Below are 16,936 nucleotides of genomic sequence, written 5' to 3'. Positions count from 1 at the left end.
AATTGCTTGGGACAATGTATCGAAGACATTTTCTTTGTCTATTGTCTAAGAAACATTTTCCTACAAGCCATTTTCCTAGTCTTGGGTTTGAAGTGTATTGCTGCTACCACTGTACCTTATTGTAGAGCCTCATCCAGCGACTGTAGAGGGCATGTTTGCAAAGGCGAGAGGGTCGGCCCATGTCATCCTTGCCCGTGGTGGCGTTGATCACCTCTAAGGCCTGGTCCCCCACTGTCCAGTTCACGCTGAAGTTGGGGGCCTTCCCTGGTTGCCGAGCCTCAGCATTACTGATGCCTAACAAGGGGGAGAACACAAACTCAGCTCCTGCTTATGAACCACACACACACTCAGAGGCTGAGCCACTACCAGAACCCAGCTCTGAATCCTCTTCTCTCACAACAAATCCACTGATCATTTTTCTGACATTTTGGGATAAATGAAAGAACAAGTAAATAAATATGCAAGAACCATTTGGAAAATTGCTTGAGTGCCTAATTGTGACAGTGATAAGTTGAAATCGCACATTGCACCAGGCAGAGGCAGAGGCCAGTAGATGGCCTCGAGTAAGTGAAAAGAAAATTGGCTCCGTAAATCATGCTTAGATAACTCAAGTAGTGAGGAGGGCTTTAAAAGTTTGGCGTCTGGAGTGGCCCATCGCCGCAGCATGCAGGAGCACATTAGGGCTGAGAGCCATTAGCTCTGGGGATTATGATTTAGGAGGCAGGGTGGTAAGTGGCCATGTAAGCCCCACTAAAAACCTCTAAAGCGGAAAAGGTTAATTGCACTCCACATTATCCCTTTACCTAAAGCTGAGAAAGAGCAGGGATCATGGCTGGAACACAGGGAAAAGCTAGGAATGACTATTATGGAAAACAACAACACATGCCTCGTGGAAACAAGACCGCTAGTACTAGGATGACTTTATTTAGTGCACATTAAAGTAGTAGTACTGGGATGACTTTATTTAGTGTAGATTAAAGTACTAGTGCTGGGATGACTTTATTTAGTGCACATTAAAGTAGTAGTACTGGGATGACTTTATTTAGTGTAGATTAAAGTACTAGTGCTGGGATGACTTTATTTGGTGTAGATTAAAGTAGCTGTACAGGGATGACTTTATTTAGTGTAGATTAAAGTACTAGTACTGGGATGACTTTATTTTTGTGTAGATTAAAGTAGCAGTACTGGGATGACTTTATTTAGTGTAGATTAAAGTACTAGTACTGGGATGACTTTATTTTTGTGTAGATTAAAGTAGCAGTACTGGGATGACTATTTAGTGTAGATTAAAGTACTAGTACTGGGATGACTATTTAGTGTACATTAAAGTAAATATAACTGCCATATTACAGAAGCACTAAACAGCACTAGATCAAGAGGGCATTATATAGGGTAAAGGTAAATCATATTAAAATGTTGGCTATGTTAGAAACTTTCCATATTCCATCCGGAAAGTGATGAAATGGAGTGAAACGGTAGAATAGAGAGTAAACAGTGTCTGATTAGGACTTATAACAGATGTCCCTCCAACAAAGAGACTCGGCTCAATTATTCTCACAGATGTTCAGAAGATACATCACATCAAACGAAATATTAAAGATGTCAAGGAGGGAGGGGGAGGAGAGAATCACTCTAACTTGTCCCAATCGGAATTGTGCACAAGGCTGTCATCATTGCTCACTGGAGAGAAAAGGAGGAAAAACAAATGTTTCTCTTGCAACTGCACCCACCCAAGACAATGTAGATACTCTGAGACAAGGCAGTTCCTACAGCTATCACAGAACTAAAAAACACTCATTTATTTCCAGACAATTCTGTGGTGTCGGTGACTCAGTTTGCATGTATGTGTGCGTGTGTGTGTGTGTGTGTGTGTGTTGGGGGGGCTCACCGCTGAGGAGAGGCCGGTTGAGGGTGAACTGCTGTGGCAGGTCCTCGATGTCGGCGATGCGCTGGTACATGGCGCGTGACAGGTGGTCTGCGTGGTACAGGCTGCCCAGGATGATGCTGGAGAAGTAGATGGGCTCGGAGAAGTAGCTCATCAGAGAGCCCTGGATCCCCACCACGTTCCACCTGCAGCCAGGACACACACATCTGGCAGTCACTACTCGAGCTCGCTACACACACTTTCTGACACATCTGTGTGGAGCCTTGTTTTCTTTAATTGCTGATTTTAACAAGTACATACCCAGGCTATATTGTATTTCTTATTTGTGTTTGTTTTTTCCTTGAGTGCAAGTCAAGTCAATCATTCAAGATGTATTTTTGAAATATTTTCCCCTGTTTTTCTTTATGAGGTGCATTATGACGTGTGGTGAAACACAGACAATTTGAAGACAACACTGATGAAATCACACCTCATAACAAGTTCAATCTAGCTGGGAGCATGGGTGTGAGGTGAGCTGCGACTGTGTGAAATTGAGACATGGGTTCTCGTCAGTAGAGCGCACATGAAGCAATAAGGCAGCCCTGATGGCCACAGGGCTTGGTCCTACATGCTTCTGAGCAGGGAAAAAGAAATGACGGAAAAATAGGACTTGTTTCATTAGCGGAGATCCCCCCCCCCCCCCACCCCCCCAACCTCCTGTTCAATTTGGGGCTTTACAAATCCCAGACGTGCCCCAGCAGGGCTTGGTCTTTCTGGGTCGCACAATCAAAGGTCTAATCAAGCCCCTGCATGAGTGAGAGGAGAGAGCTGCTATCTCACCCCAGCCCACACCTGCTGGAGTGGACAAGGACCGAGACGCTCGAGTGATTGGTGCCGTTCTCCAGGGTCCAGCCAATCATCCACTCTTAACAACCTGCTGCTCACAACCGGATATTGCTAATGAGTGGGATTTTTCATTAGGGCTGCGGAAGTGGAGCCCCCCCCCCCCCCCCCCCCCTCCTTTAGGAGTCCTATTTGCAGTCACTTGCTGTTAGCCGCGTGCATAATCAAAGGAGGCAGGGAGAGAGAGAGCAAGAGGGGGGTGAGGGGGTAGTGAATAACAAAGCTGACTGGATCAGGCTCTGATGGCCACTTTTTGCCTTTCTAAAGGCTGGCGGCGAGGTTAATAATTCAGTGAGGAACTGGGGAGCAGTGGGAGGACTGGATGGTGGTTATTCTGAGCTAGAGAACTCACTTCAAAGTAGAGGCAGGGAAGCTCTCTAGCAGGTCTGCACCCTCCGCGTTTGTCCCCTCGCTCAACAACCGTCTTCTTGGAGACGACATTTCGGAAGCGGCCCCTCACTTTCCCCACTCTCTTACCCGACGCACGAGAGGGCCGGGGCAGACAGCATGTCAGAGTGAATGTGCGTGTGGGTGCCTCAGTAGCCTGGGAGAATGGCACAGCCAGTGGCAGCTCCTCTGTGCCATCTGTCAGCACCTGAGTGATGCCCTCTCCTTGAGCCGCGGCTATAAAAGCGCGGAGCGGCATGGATGCGGTGGGCTGCGGCGGGGATGCGGCTGAGTTCGGACCAGAGTCGGACTGGAGCCGCAGAGCCGCCTGAGCAGAAAATCTATTAGAGTCCTCCTGGCAGCTCAACCAGATGTGGAAATGATTGGGTGTCTCATTGCAACGCAGGAGCGTATTATCTCGCATTGAATTGAAATGGTGCATGAAAATAGAAGATTATCTAGGAAACAATAAAATCTTCTAAGTGCTGCACATTTACAATGAAATGCAGCCGTAGTGCTGAGGGAAAGCAGGCATCAATAAACAAGGTTAATATACAGTGAGCCACGGAGAAGCATGGGTCAGTGCCTGGTACCCGTTCATCACGGGCACAGCCTGCTCTGATTAATATGGCGAGTCGCCCATCAAACACCAGCAAAAGATGCTTTTTCCCGCCTGTCTGTGGTTTAATCACCATTCGCCTCTTGTCAGCCAGGCAGGGGGGGGTGGTGCTGAGTGACGGGTGGAGACTACGGGGGTGGGGGTGGGGGTGGGGGCGGCCGAGGGGGTAAATAGATAAACAGCAGGCTGGTGTCAGCCAGCGACATTCTCCCATTAGCACTGACAGAGCCCCCCTCAAACCCCCTCTACCCCCACCACCACCCCAGCCCTCTCTCACACACACACACGCACACACACACACGCACACACACACACACGCACGCACACGCCTCCACCCCCGCCTCTCCACCCCAGCTGGCTGACACCTCCTTATCTCTGGCTGGGGAGCGTCGCCGTGCTGGGCTGGATGCCGCGGCGGCTCAGAGTAATGGAACACGCTGGTTAGTGCTGCTGCCTGTATGCCTGCGTGCCTGCGTGCGTGAGCCGGGCTGAGCTGAGTTGAGCTGGGGCGGGCTATCAGTGACAGGTCGTCCCTGGGTGTTGTGCTAAGCCCTGGGTGAATGCAGCCTGCTGAGAGCACACAGCACTGGGGGCCGACATCTCTAGCAGAAGAAAAGCTCTCGTCGGTGAACTCAGAGTTGTCCTAGTTTTTCAACACGCATCCTGGAAATCATCCTTCACTTGGAGCACAACATTTATCTATCTGGTAACCGGACGCAGTATCTAAAGACTTTGAAATCATGATCAATTATCAAACCATGATGTTCTTGTGTTGGTTCAGACAAGGTTAGAGGTGTGTGGGAGGAAATGGTGTGAGTGTGTGTGAGGTTGTGTGTGTGAGGACTGGCTCTCACCTGGCTATCTTGTCGCTGCAGGACATGGTGAGCAGCCTCTCACCCTGAAGGACACCGTCCCACGTCTGGATGGTGTTGCTGGAGCGCACAGGAATGGTGCCCTCTCCTGACTCGATCTTGGTGCGCAGCTGCCCTCGGGCCTTGCGGTTGGGGTGCCGGTCCCCTTGGTCTGTGGACGGAAGAGAAGGAGCAGTGAGCAGTGAGAAAGAGAAAGCTGCCGCTGGGATGTGCGGGGCTCTCCGAGGCTGGAAATATGAGCCTGGCAGTACTTTCACAATTCCTTGGGATTCACAGCCCAGTGGGCTCCATCAATCTAAAGACGAATGGCCAGCGCACGCTCGTGGGACTGTTGCGGCTCTGTGATGGACTAGCACGGCAGAAGCATGGCCCTCTATGATGGAGCTCAGCCGCAGCACAAATGACTCAAATACGACACTCTAGCAGGGGGTAATCAACTACAGGGAAACGAGACCGAGCTTTCCAGCTAATTAAAACGATGGAGAGAATTTGTTTGTTACAAGCAGCTGGACATCTGAATGAAAGCTTAATTAAAAGAGACTAATCATATGAATGCAAACATGACAAATTAACTCAATTCGATTATGAGTGTTGGAGGCTGAACTTTCTTTTTTTCCCTCTTGATGCATGAATAACAGCCAGTCAGACAATCAAATGGAATGTGAAAGGCTCAAATGGAGCTCTGTTGTGTACGATGCTCCAGAGGTTGCTACAACAGCTGTTGTTTTGTACAGAGCCAAAAGCGCTGGATTGTTCCAAGCAGGTGAATCATACAATAGGCTGTACAACAGACTCAACACGGCACAGTCTACAGCATAAAAGACCAGGAAATAAGGTACATGAAAGCAGAGCACTGTGATTATATTCTACCGGTCTGCTCTCTCTCTCTCTGTGTGTGTGTGTGTGTGTGTGTGTGTGTGTGTGTGTGTGTGTGTGTGTGTGTGTGTGTGTGTGTGTGTCTGTGTGTATATATGTGTGTGTGCGTGTGTGTGTGTGTGTGTGTGTGTGTGTGTGACATTGTAATTGCAAACGAGACTATATGATCTGTACTTATCTTTGAGGTGGGCTGCTGTTTTGACCTGTATATGGACTATAAGTGCTACTATTCCAAACTTTTGAAATATCAGTCAATGGTAAGTCATATTCACCAACATGGATATAACTGTAAACTAATAACTCTGCTATTTGGAAGTTTAGGTCATGTCCATAAGAACCTGGTAAGGGGAATGCAGTTAGGGGGGCTGGAAAAAAAGGAGGCAAAATTCTGCTCTGTTTCAGCCATCATAGGGAGCATGCAAATATGGAGACGCAGATGTTTTGATTATCCTTAATGTGTTGAGTATTAAACATGTGTGTGTGTGTGTGTGTGTTCATTGTTAACTCAAACGTGTGTGCCCTAAGTCCAGCAGTGAGTGTAGTGGGTAGGCGGCGTGTTCCTACCCTCGACCCCGGCCTCGTGAGGGGAGAAGATGCGGGCGTCTCCGCAGGGCGAGGTGCTGATGTAGAGGTGGAACTGCACGTTGTCCTTCAGTCTGTAGCCGTGCTTGTCACACCGCGTGAAGATGGACTTCTGCTGGTCCTCTTTACTGGCACTGGGGGGGAACAACGCTCCAGCAATCAAAACAAGTTCATCTCACCTTAAGGAACACGCCAACTTTTTGAGGAGTAAGCTCTTCTGTAACTCCAATAAGCCAATTTTCCAAAAAGTCAGCGCGCTCCTATACAAACCAATGGGCGATGGTTTTTAATGATGACACTGTCCTACATTCGAACTTGGAAGAGGAGCTCTTTCAACATGAGCGATGTGCAACAACTAGCATGAAACACAGGACAGGAATGCACACACAGCTTTGCTCCCCACTGTGCTCTTACCAGAGGAAGAACTCCAGCTGTGTGTAAAGGTAGCGGATGAGCGAGCGGCGGGCGATGATCTCAGCGTGGCAGTCGTTAAGCGCCAGGCCGCGGTCACTCATGTACTCGCCGTTTATACACTTGGTCCCCGTGGAGACGCAGATCACCTGGGCCTCTTTCACATCAGTGCCTGGGGGAGAGGAGAGGAGGGGGGGGGGGGGGGAGCTTCAGCAAAGCTTACACATTGCTTACCCATTTATCACAACACTCACAACATTAACTTTAACAGGTCATCTGGTTACTTAAACTCCATTGTGCTTCACTGATTTCTTTTGTTAGCCATTTCCTCGCTGCTTGGCCAGGATGCTGTTTCGCAGCCAGACTGCAGACCACTGAACCTAGCCATTAGATGAGGAAGCAAAGCGTACCTGTTGTCATGACGACCCCTGCCAGAACTTTCCGCCGTGCGTGGGGGGATGTGAAGTTGTCTGTCAGCTCACTGAACTTGTCCACCACCAGACGGGAGACTGCGTCGGCTAGAACCTGAGACACCACACGGCCATGAAAAACACGCTGAGCAAAAGCAAGCTACATTAAGCCCTCTCTTCCACAGGCAATGAGGATAGAGGACACATGCTGAAACAGCATCAGACAAGGCATCACTGTCTAGAAAGTTCACTGGAAAGTTGCCATTCCAGAGAAGTAATGGTATATTTTAGCCATTTCTACTTTTTGTTTTGATGAATTAAATCATTTTAATGAGCACCGGGAAAAAAAAACAATGCCTAGATAAGACATAAATGGCAAAATAAATGTAATTTCTAGAGACACCACAAAAAAAGCAAAAACCAGTGAAAAGCTTTTTCTCCCTTGACAGTGCCCTTAACTTTCACGCTCTTTTTCATCCATTGCTAATATGGCAGAAAATGATTATACCCAGTGAAACGTCAATGGCTGAGTGGGTGCAAATTAAAGAGATTAGTCCAGTAGGAGTTGCAGAGCACTTGAGAATCATTTGCATGTGGACTGATAGTCTGACTCGGGAATGCAGCACTGGTGACGGGGGGCGTCACACAAATGTTGGTGGGGGGGGGGGGGGGAGAATCGCCTGAAAAACAGGAAAGCTTGCAAGCAACCAGAAGGCATTTTGCTACGCGCTCCATCACTGCACATTTCCATGCTTTTCTAATTAGTGGGGACGCGATGGAGGGCACCTCTGAGCACAGTTGAAGGTAAATTAAATAAATATTAACAGACAGAGAATTAATTGGTCAATTAGGGGGTGCCACATCTACCGTGGGAGAAGCCGAGAGAGAGAGATGGGCAAATCTGTGACAGGCGGAGAAAAAATGGGCCATGGGAGGCTTCAGTGGTGCTGCTGCTGGGGGAGGCAGCATGGAGAAAAGCCAGCCCCCCAGAGACAGATAGAGAGGGAAATGGGAAGCAATGCTCCTGTGCTTTGTGATGGACCACTGTGCTGTCAATCTGCCATGGGCTGCTTTGCCTTGACCTCTGCCTGTATCTGGACCCATTGGAACAATCAATTCGCCGATGACACTTTATATACAGCAACCTCCATTCCCCTCACACCCCAACTGCCCAGCCCGCAAACAACCCCCCTCCTGCCTTCCAGGGAAAGAAATGTGTTCCTGTTATCTGAGCGTGGATAAAGCTTTATTGGCACTATGTTCTGCAAACAGGAATCTGATCATGACGCGTGTCAGATTAAACAGTGCGCTAGTTTAACTGGACCTGTCATGCAGAGAGAGAGAGAGAGAGAGAGAGAGAGAGAGAGAGAGAGAGAGAGAGAGAGAGAGAAACCATCTAGACAAAACAGCCCACTGGCATGGCCCTGCTGTACACTGGGCAGGTGTGCTGGAGTAAATGGTCTTGTTTTAACACAGGTGATGCTCAGAGATGTTCATTTAGATTGCCGTATTCTCCTAGAGCTGGTTTATCAGGACCCACGGGATTAGAGGAGATGTGCTCACAGATGTCTCCTTCAGAAAAAAAGGAGCGAATTTCACTGATCTGCCAAATTGTTCAGTTTCATCCATTTCAAAGCCTGGCCAAACTTAATATCAATCCATCTTCATTTTCAATCTCTGCTTCAGAGCCAAAAAGACAGAGCAAGGCAAGGCAGCCTAACAGGGAGCCCACCCAGCCTTTGATAAGAAGACGAGCAGTTCAGGCACATCAATGGAGGGACAAAGAGGTGGTAAACTGATTGATAGGGACGCCACTAATCTGCTCTGAAGGCCTCAAATGAAATGGCATCATTTAAAGGCACAGAGATCCAAGGGCTATTCATCTCCTCAATTCCATTTGAACAAATCATTTTCAAAGTCAGTGCAATATCTTGTTAACTTCCAGTGTCTGATATGAATGCAGCAATTTTCTTGTTTTTTAAAAAAATGTCTCTTGGGACTGTGATTTGCTTTGTTGACTACAGTGTAAATAATTGATAGACTAGAAACTTTCTTGCAACTATGTATAACTTTTTTAGCATGTAAAACACATAAAAGGGATGTTTCATGCCTTAACATCCATTATGCAACAAGTAGGCCTAGTTTCTGGATTGTCTAAGAATTTGTCTCCCATTTTGTTGAGAGTGACTGGAGAGTCTGGTTGGAGTTCCTTGCCTAGGGCCTTTCTTGACTGTTTTTGGGGTGAAGGGGAGGAGGGGGTGAGGAGTGGGTTCTTACCTGTGGGAGGTGCAGCTGGAGACCCTCTCTGGGGATGGGCTGGCGGGAAGGTGTCTGGTCCAGCTGCATGTTGAAGAGGGCAGAGAGGGCAGCCTGAGCCGCCCGGGCTTTGGCCAGCTTCTTGTTGCGGCCCGAACCCTCAAATGTCTGCGCGTCCACCGTGACGGACATGACAAAGTTCTTTGCGTGGCTCTCGCCGCTCTCCGAGACAAACTCGTACTTGAGGCCCGGCCGCAGCTCGTTGAGGATCATGACGGGGTTCTTGCCGCTGGAGGGCGAGCTGAAGCTGGAGGGGGGTGGCAGCGGCGCCTGCGCCAGACTGTTGGTGCCCGCACCGGACTGTGGCATGGGGTACTCGCCCAGCCCACCCAGCGAGCCGTTGCCGTTGGAGCCCAGGTAGAAGGAGTCCTCCGGTGGCGCAGGGGTCTCGAAGCCGTTGAAGAGCATGTCGGGGAAGTCGGCCTGGTCCGAGGTGAAGTCCGTGTTGACCGTGAGCGTGCGGCCCATGGCCAGGTGCGCCTCCGAGGCGTTGGGGAACTGCACGAACGAGCGCAGCGCCTTCTCGGCCGCGTTCAGCTTGGCCTTCTTCTTGGTGGGGCCTGAGCCCTCGAACTGCTGCCCGTTGACCTCCACGGTCATGACGAAGACCGGCGCGTGCACGGGGCCCGTCTGCGACAGCAGCTTGTACTGCAGGCCCGGCTTGATCTCGTTCAGCTGCATCAGCGCGTTCTTGGGCAGCACGGGCCCCGGCGTTTTCTTGCGCTTCTTGGGCCTGAACTTGGAGTGGGCGTGGCCATTATTGCCCTCCTCCAGGGGCCGCTTGCGGCTGCCCCCGCCTGCGCCGCCGTTGGGGAGCTGCTCGGCCACGGCGGCCCCCTCCTTGGAGGAGACGTTGTCCAGGTTGCGGTTTTCCTTTACGTCGGTGCTGCACGAACCTGCGGTGCCCAGAAAGAGTAACTTACAACGCCTTCGTTGCAGGATCTTGTAAATGTAAAATTTATAGATTCCTTTATTGCTCTTTGTAACAGAACAAGTGATGTGTGTCCCTCCTCTCCCTTGTTGTTATTGTGTTTTGCTTTTGGTCTATTTCTGGAACAGACGGGTAACAGTTTTGCTTGGGGGGCCTAACTCTGACTACTGAATTCCAACATCAGCTAATAAAGGCAAATACTTTTGGAACTGCTCTGTACCCTTTTTAGTTGAACAGAAAGAATAATTAAAACAATTAGACAAGATTATGAACTATGAAATTTTAAATTATCATAATGATTGGGCTTTAATTAGCAGTATACTTTGGGCATTTGCTACGCAACTAATGGCTCATTTAGAGATATTAATCATTTTTATTACACACTCAGAGAAAAAGTGCATGGCACCGTACTAAATTTAAATGCTTCGAGTTCTTCAACACCCAAACTAATGAGAATGAAACCATATGGGAAATTTCTACTAAAAGAACCTAGAATGATGTACGCTTGCAAAGTGCCATGCATTTCTACTCACTACTGTCTTATATACTGGAATAGGCCCCTTTGTAAGGGATAAGTAATAACATTGTGCGCGTTCCATAAAGGAAGGCATCAGGGCCTCCTAACTAGGGGAGGAATGCTAAACTCCACGATGAAGCTAAAGTGAGACCTGCTCCCTGATGAGCTGGATTAGCTGCAGTGTTTAGTGCTGACTGAGCTATTCAGACGCAACACAATGGAAGTGAGAGGCTGGGGGCTAATCTGCATACACACCTCAGGTCTCAACTGCACTTTCGCTTTCATACGCACACACGCACACTCACTCAATCTCAAAATTCTATCCCTTCGCATTTTATTTTGATGAGTTCTCCCCTAACACCTGGTAAAAAAGTGTCTATTTCATGTATAATAAAACATTCCTATCAACAGATGTATATAGGGACAGGGTGTGGGCTTCTATTTGAAAGAAAGAACTCCTCAGAGTGAATTATTCAGTGGAACACACATCATCATGCTCTGTTGACAAAGTTGATGGAACTTTGGCTAAATTTTCATTTATAACATCCTCCAGCAAAAGCTAGATAGGTTACTCCTTTCGGTGCTCAAGTAAAGAGAGAACCGCCCGTGAGAGAGGAGGAGGGAGGAGGGGTGGGGGAGGAGGGGGAGGAGGAGGAAGAGGGTATTTGTGGAGGCAAGAGAGCTGGACAGAGTGTGAAGAAGGGCTGAAAGGAAAAACACATCAGGAGAATGAGAGGAGGGAGACAGACAGAGGAGAGAGAGAGAGAGAGAGAGAGAGAGAGAGAGAGAGAGAGAGAGAGAGAGAGAGAAAGAGAAAGAGAAGAGAGAGAGAGAGAGAGAGAGAGAGAGAGAGAGAGAGAGAGAGAGAGAGAGAGAGAGAGAGAGAGAGAGAGAGAAAGAGAAAGAGAAAGAGAAAGAGAAAGATATATGATGGGAAAAGGCAAAGAGAAATGGAGAGAATACAGAACAGAGAATACAAAGACAGGGAATACAACAACCCCAAATAAATCATTACCCACACACACACACACACACACACACACACACACACACACACACACACACACACACACACACACACACACACAGACATAAACACGCACACACACACACACACAGACATAAACACAAACACGGATAGAACCTGGCTTCAGATCAGAGCAGAGCTTCTCAAACATCTTTCTCATCTCATCAAAGCCCATCTCTATCTGTCTGACATTTACAGCGTTGGAGAGAGAGGAAAAAAATCTCCTGGAGACTAAAAACACATGTTGATGTAGCAAACTAGAGCTGAGCAAATGCCCCAGTTCTGTTGCATAAGATAGCTTCAGCCACGAGATCTGAGCTCTTCCGCTGCTCTATGGGGGCATTCTGTCAACTTCAAAACAGAGCTGAACCCTGAACTTCCCAAAGTAGCTGATAATCACCATCTAACTCCGTTTTCCGTGCATATTAAAATGGAGGGCACATCCCAGCAGCGAGAAAGCGGAGAGGAGATCTTAAGAAATAAGAATGTGGAAACTTCCCACAAGTTCTGTAGAAGCAAGGGGCTTTGCGCCTTCTGGAGAGTTCTCTGTCTGTCAGAACCTATGTGTGGCACAGGAGTTTGTTTAGGAGAAACCAGATGAAAGAATGAGAGCAAGAAAGCAGCGCGGGGAAAGAGAATCATTTATTATGTGAGCTTATCCAGCTACTTTATTTGTTGGTGTGTGTGCCTGTAGGCTTACTAGAATCTAGAATCCAACTGACCATAACACTCCTTTGAACACCAAAAGCATTCACCTCCATAGGATGTCACTCATCTGATGCATCTTCATGCCATGAGGGCTATCTGATGTGTGGCTATGATATAAAATACATAATATATGTTTTGGTGGGCATTCAGATAATCAAATTCACACAGGGGCAAATTGCCATAGCAGCTGAAGGAGGCACAGTGTGTCTGTAGGAGTGGGAGGGCATCCAGTCCTGCCATCACACCAACACATTCCACACCCAGGAGGCATGCTAGTGCAGATCCCCAACATGAAAGTACATGTCTTGCTTTGTGTGTATGACAGCCACAAACATTCACATGTACCTGACGTGACATTTCTGTGCTTTGTTCAAACACAACAGGCATACGTCCAAGGCAATAAGTGGTGTGTATGTGTACAAGAGCCATAACTATGCCCAAGAACACATGCTTCATGTCTCACATGACATTATTGGGCTTTGTTCTAATGCTGCTGGCATCCATCCAACCATATATGGGCCATGTGAGGAGATGGCTGCTCTGCTCAGCTCAACTATATCCGCTCAGCTCTCCCTCCCTCCCTCCCTCCCTCTCTCCCCTTATCGTTCTCCTTCATCACTGGCACCATCTGCTGCTTCTCCTCTCTCTGCTCAGGAGAGGGGCGCACATCAGCCCCCCTCGCTCCCCCTGCCCCTCCACAGCACTCTCACTCCTGGGGAGCCACTTAAATTATCCATGGCAGAGAGGGGGCAAGAGCCAGGCTCCAGGTCATTTGCAGCACACAGAATAATTTATGCTTTCAGAGTGGTAATTATCATGACAACCTGCGGGGCAGTAGTCTCTGTCTCTGATTTGTGTGTGCATTTGTTTGTGTGTGAGCGTGAGTGTGAGCATGAGTGTGTGTGGTTGCTGTGCTTACAGCTAGGGTGAGGCACACAAGGACATGGGTAGGGAGGACTGGGGTGAGCCACTGGCGAGGCTGCGACTGCTGTTGAAGGTTGAAGCGCTGCTCGTAATCTTCCTTTTAGCATAGTGTCAGCGTTCTGCTTGGCCAGGGCCAGGGCTCCAGGTGGATCTGATCACATTTGTCACCTGAGCAAGGGGTCGGCCACAGCGCACTGACAGGCCAGCACCACAGGGGCCACGGACAAATGTGCTCCCTTGCACCTCCCGCCCCCACCTCCTCTTGCTCATCCGAGCACCAGCCCTGCCCAGAGATATGCTCCATTTGGAGCAGTGTGTGCATCACATTACTGCAGCGCTGTGCACTCCATCCCACAGCGGACGGTGAAGCCGAGAGACTAACGTGCTGAACATCCATAATCTATAGCCAACACGGCATGGACAGCAATGGGCTGCTCACTATGCACCCGTTTGTTAGGATGTGTTAGCGCTCGCCTCAGCGACAGCAGCAACAGCTCGGCATGGTGCTGTATCTGTGATGAATCTAAATAGGGACCTGTCAGATTCACTTCCGCAGGTGGGGGGCTCGTGTGTGTGTGTGTGTGTGTGTGTGTGTGTGTGTGTGTGTGTGTGTGTGTGTGTGTGTGTGTGTGTCTCTTAACAAATGGCCGCTCGTTCCCATTGTCAGCAGGGCTGTGCTGAGGGGACTGAGTGACTTGACAATGGAGGCGGCGTTTCAGCACCGTGGCCGTCTCAGCATCCATCTTTAATGCAGAAATGTCTATTCATGTCTATTCATCTGGGTGCTGAATGTCCCACAGATGAAGTCTTTCAAAGGGCTCAGATCAAATATGGCCTATTCCTATAGGCTGATCAAAATCCGGTGGGAAAATATCTATTAACTTTGACGGTATCTAGAAGGTAGCATTCTACCAGAAAATACTGTGCTAAGTTCTCCAACAGGAAAATGGATGGATATGGGTGGATATTTTAATGACTTTTTCTCCAACAGTGTGCTTCAGAAAGTTAGTGTCAGTAAAATGTGACTTTTCCGTATTCCCTTGGGCCCCATAGTTGGTGAGAACTTTTCTAAAGCCGGGCCCAAGTTATGAAAAGGCCACAGGAGATGTGCTGTAAACTAGCTCAGTCATAAAGATATTTGCTATGAAAGAGCCATTAAGCCATTTCACAATCGTTAAGATTTTATGTTGTGTTTACATTTGATCATGTAGGAACTAGTGAGTTGAATTTAGAGTGAAGGACCAAGATTTAGGTCCAATTTTCTTTACATCTATAAATTCACATGAGTTAACATCTGAGTGTCAAGCAGCTGTAGGTGATGTTAAGTTGGCTACTAAAGTATGTGTGTGTATGTGTGTGTGTGTGTGTGTGTGTGTATGTGTATGTTGAAGACACTCACTCATGTTCTCCTCCTCGTCAACATCCATGCTGAAGAGCTTCTGCTGCCCCCGGGCCTGACGAGCTCCCGCTCGACCTGCAACACACAACACACCTCAGCACCATCAGGCCAGTACACACACACACACACACACACACACACACACACACACACGATAATATACATGACTTTACATCATGAAACACCCAACAAAGACTTGACTCATCTTTATGTCTGAGACAAGACAGTATTCTACCACATCCACCTTGGTAAATGTAAACCTGAATGCATGTGTGTACACCCTGACACACACACACACACAAAGTTAAATGGGCATGCTGCCTTTGCCGGGTGACGGCCAAGTTGGGCAGTGATAAAGAGCCCAGGCAGAGGAGGCGAGCGAGTGGAAATGAGAAAGTGCTGGCGACGAGGTTAAGCCTACAGTAAGTGAATAAATATTCAGCAGAGGAAACTAATCTCCCAGCGAGAGGGCCGCGGCTGACAGGCCGTAATAGCAGGAGCAGTCTATTGTGACTTTAATATCCATTCGATTAGACCTCATTTCGGCTGCCTCGCAGGGAAAATATACCGCTATCGACATCAACAGGCTTTCAGTTCCCAGACGACATGGATGCAGAATGGCACCAAAGGGAAATGGTGTATGTACGTAATAGAAATTGAGATGGTATGGAAAATGTACATATGCAGTATACAAAGGGAAGTGCTTTCTGCCTTTATTCTGCATATCCATCTGTTGACTTCCCCCTTTAGAAATAGGACCTTCATCTAGCTCACAAATGCCCACTGGAGTTGAGCTATTTTAATGTGCAGGGTATACTGTAAACTGTAGCACACGTGCGGGACTACCGGCAGTTGGAAGGGCCAAACTGACTTAAAACAGGTCAAGACTTCAGGACACTGCAAGGAGAAACCAAAGGCAAGTCTTACAGCCCAACCACAATCTATCACACAGACAATTACTCCCAGCAACCAACAGAACAATGGCACAGTTTTACAGCAACACTTTTGGGTATCCATTTAGTTCCAGATCCAAGATCCAAGTGTGGCATCAAAATGAGTTTGCAGCAGGGATGGAAATTAGCACCAGCCATCAGCCAAATGCTGGTAAAATGTGAGAGTGGCTGGTAGAGTTCAGACGCAAAGTCATATTTTAACATTGAGTGGCTGGTTAATTTGACCAGAAATCTGCTAATGGCTGATAGATTTTCACATTTTCAAATTTTTATTTCCACCCCTGGTTTGCAGTAGTGAATTCAAGGCAAAATAACTGCATCATGTTACATATGATCTCAGCTTCCATAAGAGCATTATCAGAGCAAAAAGGGAAGAGGGTGGCTATTGGAACAACCAGTAGAGCACTGCCGCCTCCCAGCATATATGTGTAGACTTCCACCACTTCAGTTACAGTCGCAAACCCCCCCCCCCCACACACACACTCCAGATGAGAGGCAACAGTGCTGATGAGGCAGAATCTTCCAACGGTGGCTGAGGAGCAGGCGGCGGGTGGTGGGTGGCGGGTGGTGGGTGGTGCGGCAGGAGAGCTCAGGGCTGCTGGTGCCACAGTGGAGCGGAGCGGTCCTGAGCGGTCCTGAGTGGAGCGGTCCCACGGCAGATAAAGCAGCTTGAGCTGATGACGGCCCTTCTGCTCGCCCGCCTGCACCATTCCTCACGGCCCGACACTTTCCTACGCTAAACTAAATGGGCTAATTAATCTGGCCTAATGGTGGGTGACAGCAAATATGCTACCACAATTATTACCATATTAAAGATTAATATTCCGTGGGAAATCTTGAAAAAAGCGAGAGAACAGTGCAGAACTGGGAGGGGTGGGGGCAGCTGGGTGGGGGCATCTGCCAGGGCGAGCTCAACTAAAAACTTTTCTGACACCCCGGTGTCTAGAAGATTCTCGAAAAATCCCCCCCTTTCCTTTTGTGCGTGTCCAAATGCCTAATGTATTCCTTTAACGTTACATCTCCATTCCCTTTGCTCTGCGGTCCTCTCTCTTATTCTCTCTGCTCCTGGCTCTTCATCTCCATGTGTGCATGTCCACAGGACTGCCCGTGGCCAAGCCATTCCCCGTGAGCCTGGATCGTTCTGGGTCTGTCACTTCTGATTTGCCCTCCGCTGCTGTCCCCCCCCTTTTTTTTGTCCAAGAATTCATAAGCAGCAATGAGATCGACTTCAATCTCC

At 48.4% G+C, this 16,936-nt stretch overlaps 1 protein-coding gene across 4 annotated transcripts in view; it reads right to left on the bottom strand.

Moving 5' to 3' along the window:
* Positions 1 to 16,936, bottom strand: part of adarb1b (adenosine deaminase RNA specific B1b) — a 105,916-nt gene that overhangs the window by 4,034 nt on the left and 84,946 nt on the right. For all 4 annotated transcript variants that reach the window (XM_062533752.1, XM_062533753.1, XM_062533754.1 and 1 more), the window contains 8 exons: positions 14,747 to 14,821; positions 9,202 to 10,136; positions 6,925 to 7,039; positions 6,518 to 6,686; positions 6,086 to 6,237; positions 4,628 to 4,796; positions 1,889 to 2,070; positions 116 to 294 (listed from right to left, as the gene is read on the bottom strand). In XM_062533752.1, coding sequence (XP_062389736.1) covers positions 116 to 294; positions 1,889 to 2,070; positions 4,628 to 4,796; positions 6,086 to 6,237; positions 6,518 to 6,686; positions 6,925 to 7,039; positions 9,202 to 10,136; positions 14,747 to 14,774 — 1,929 coding nt within the window. In that variant the 5' untranslated portion in view covers positions 14,775 to 14,821. The remainder of the gene's footprint in view (positions 1 to 115; positions 295 to 1,888; positions 2,071 to 4,627; positions 4,797 to 6,085; positions 6,238 to 6,517; positions 6,687 to 6,924; positions 7,040 to 9,201; positions 10,137 to 14,746; positions 14,822 to 16,936) is intronic.

This window comes from Sardina pilchardus, chromosome 4 (genome assembly GCF_963854185.1).
Source record: "Sardina pilchardus chromosome 4, fSarPil1.1, whole genome shotgun sequence".
In the NCBI taxonomy this organism is placed as follows: Eukaryota; Metazoa; Chordata; class Actinopteri; order Clupeiformes; family Clupeidae; genus Sardina; species Sardina pilchardus.
The sequence above is the reverse complement of the archived record's forward strand: the minus strand, read 5'-3'. Positions and strand labels throughout refer to the sequence as shown.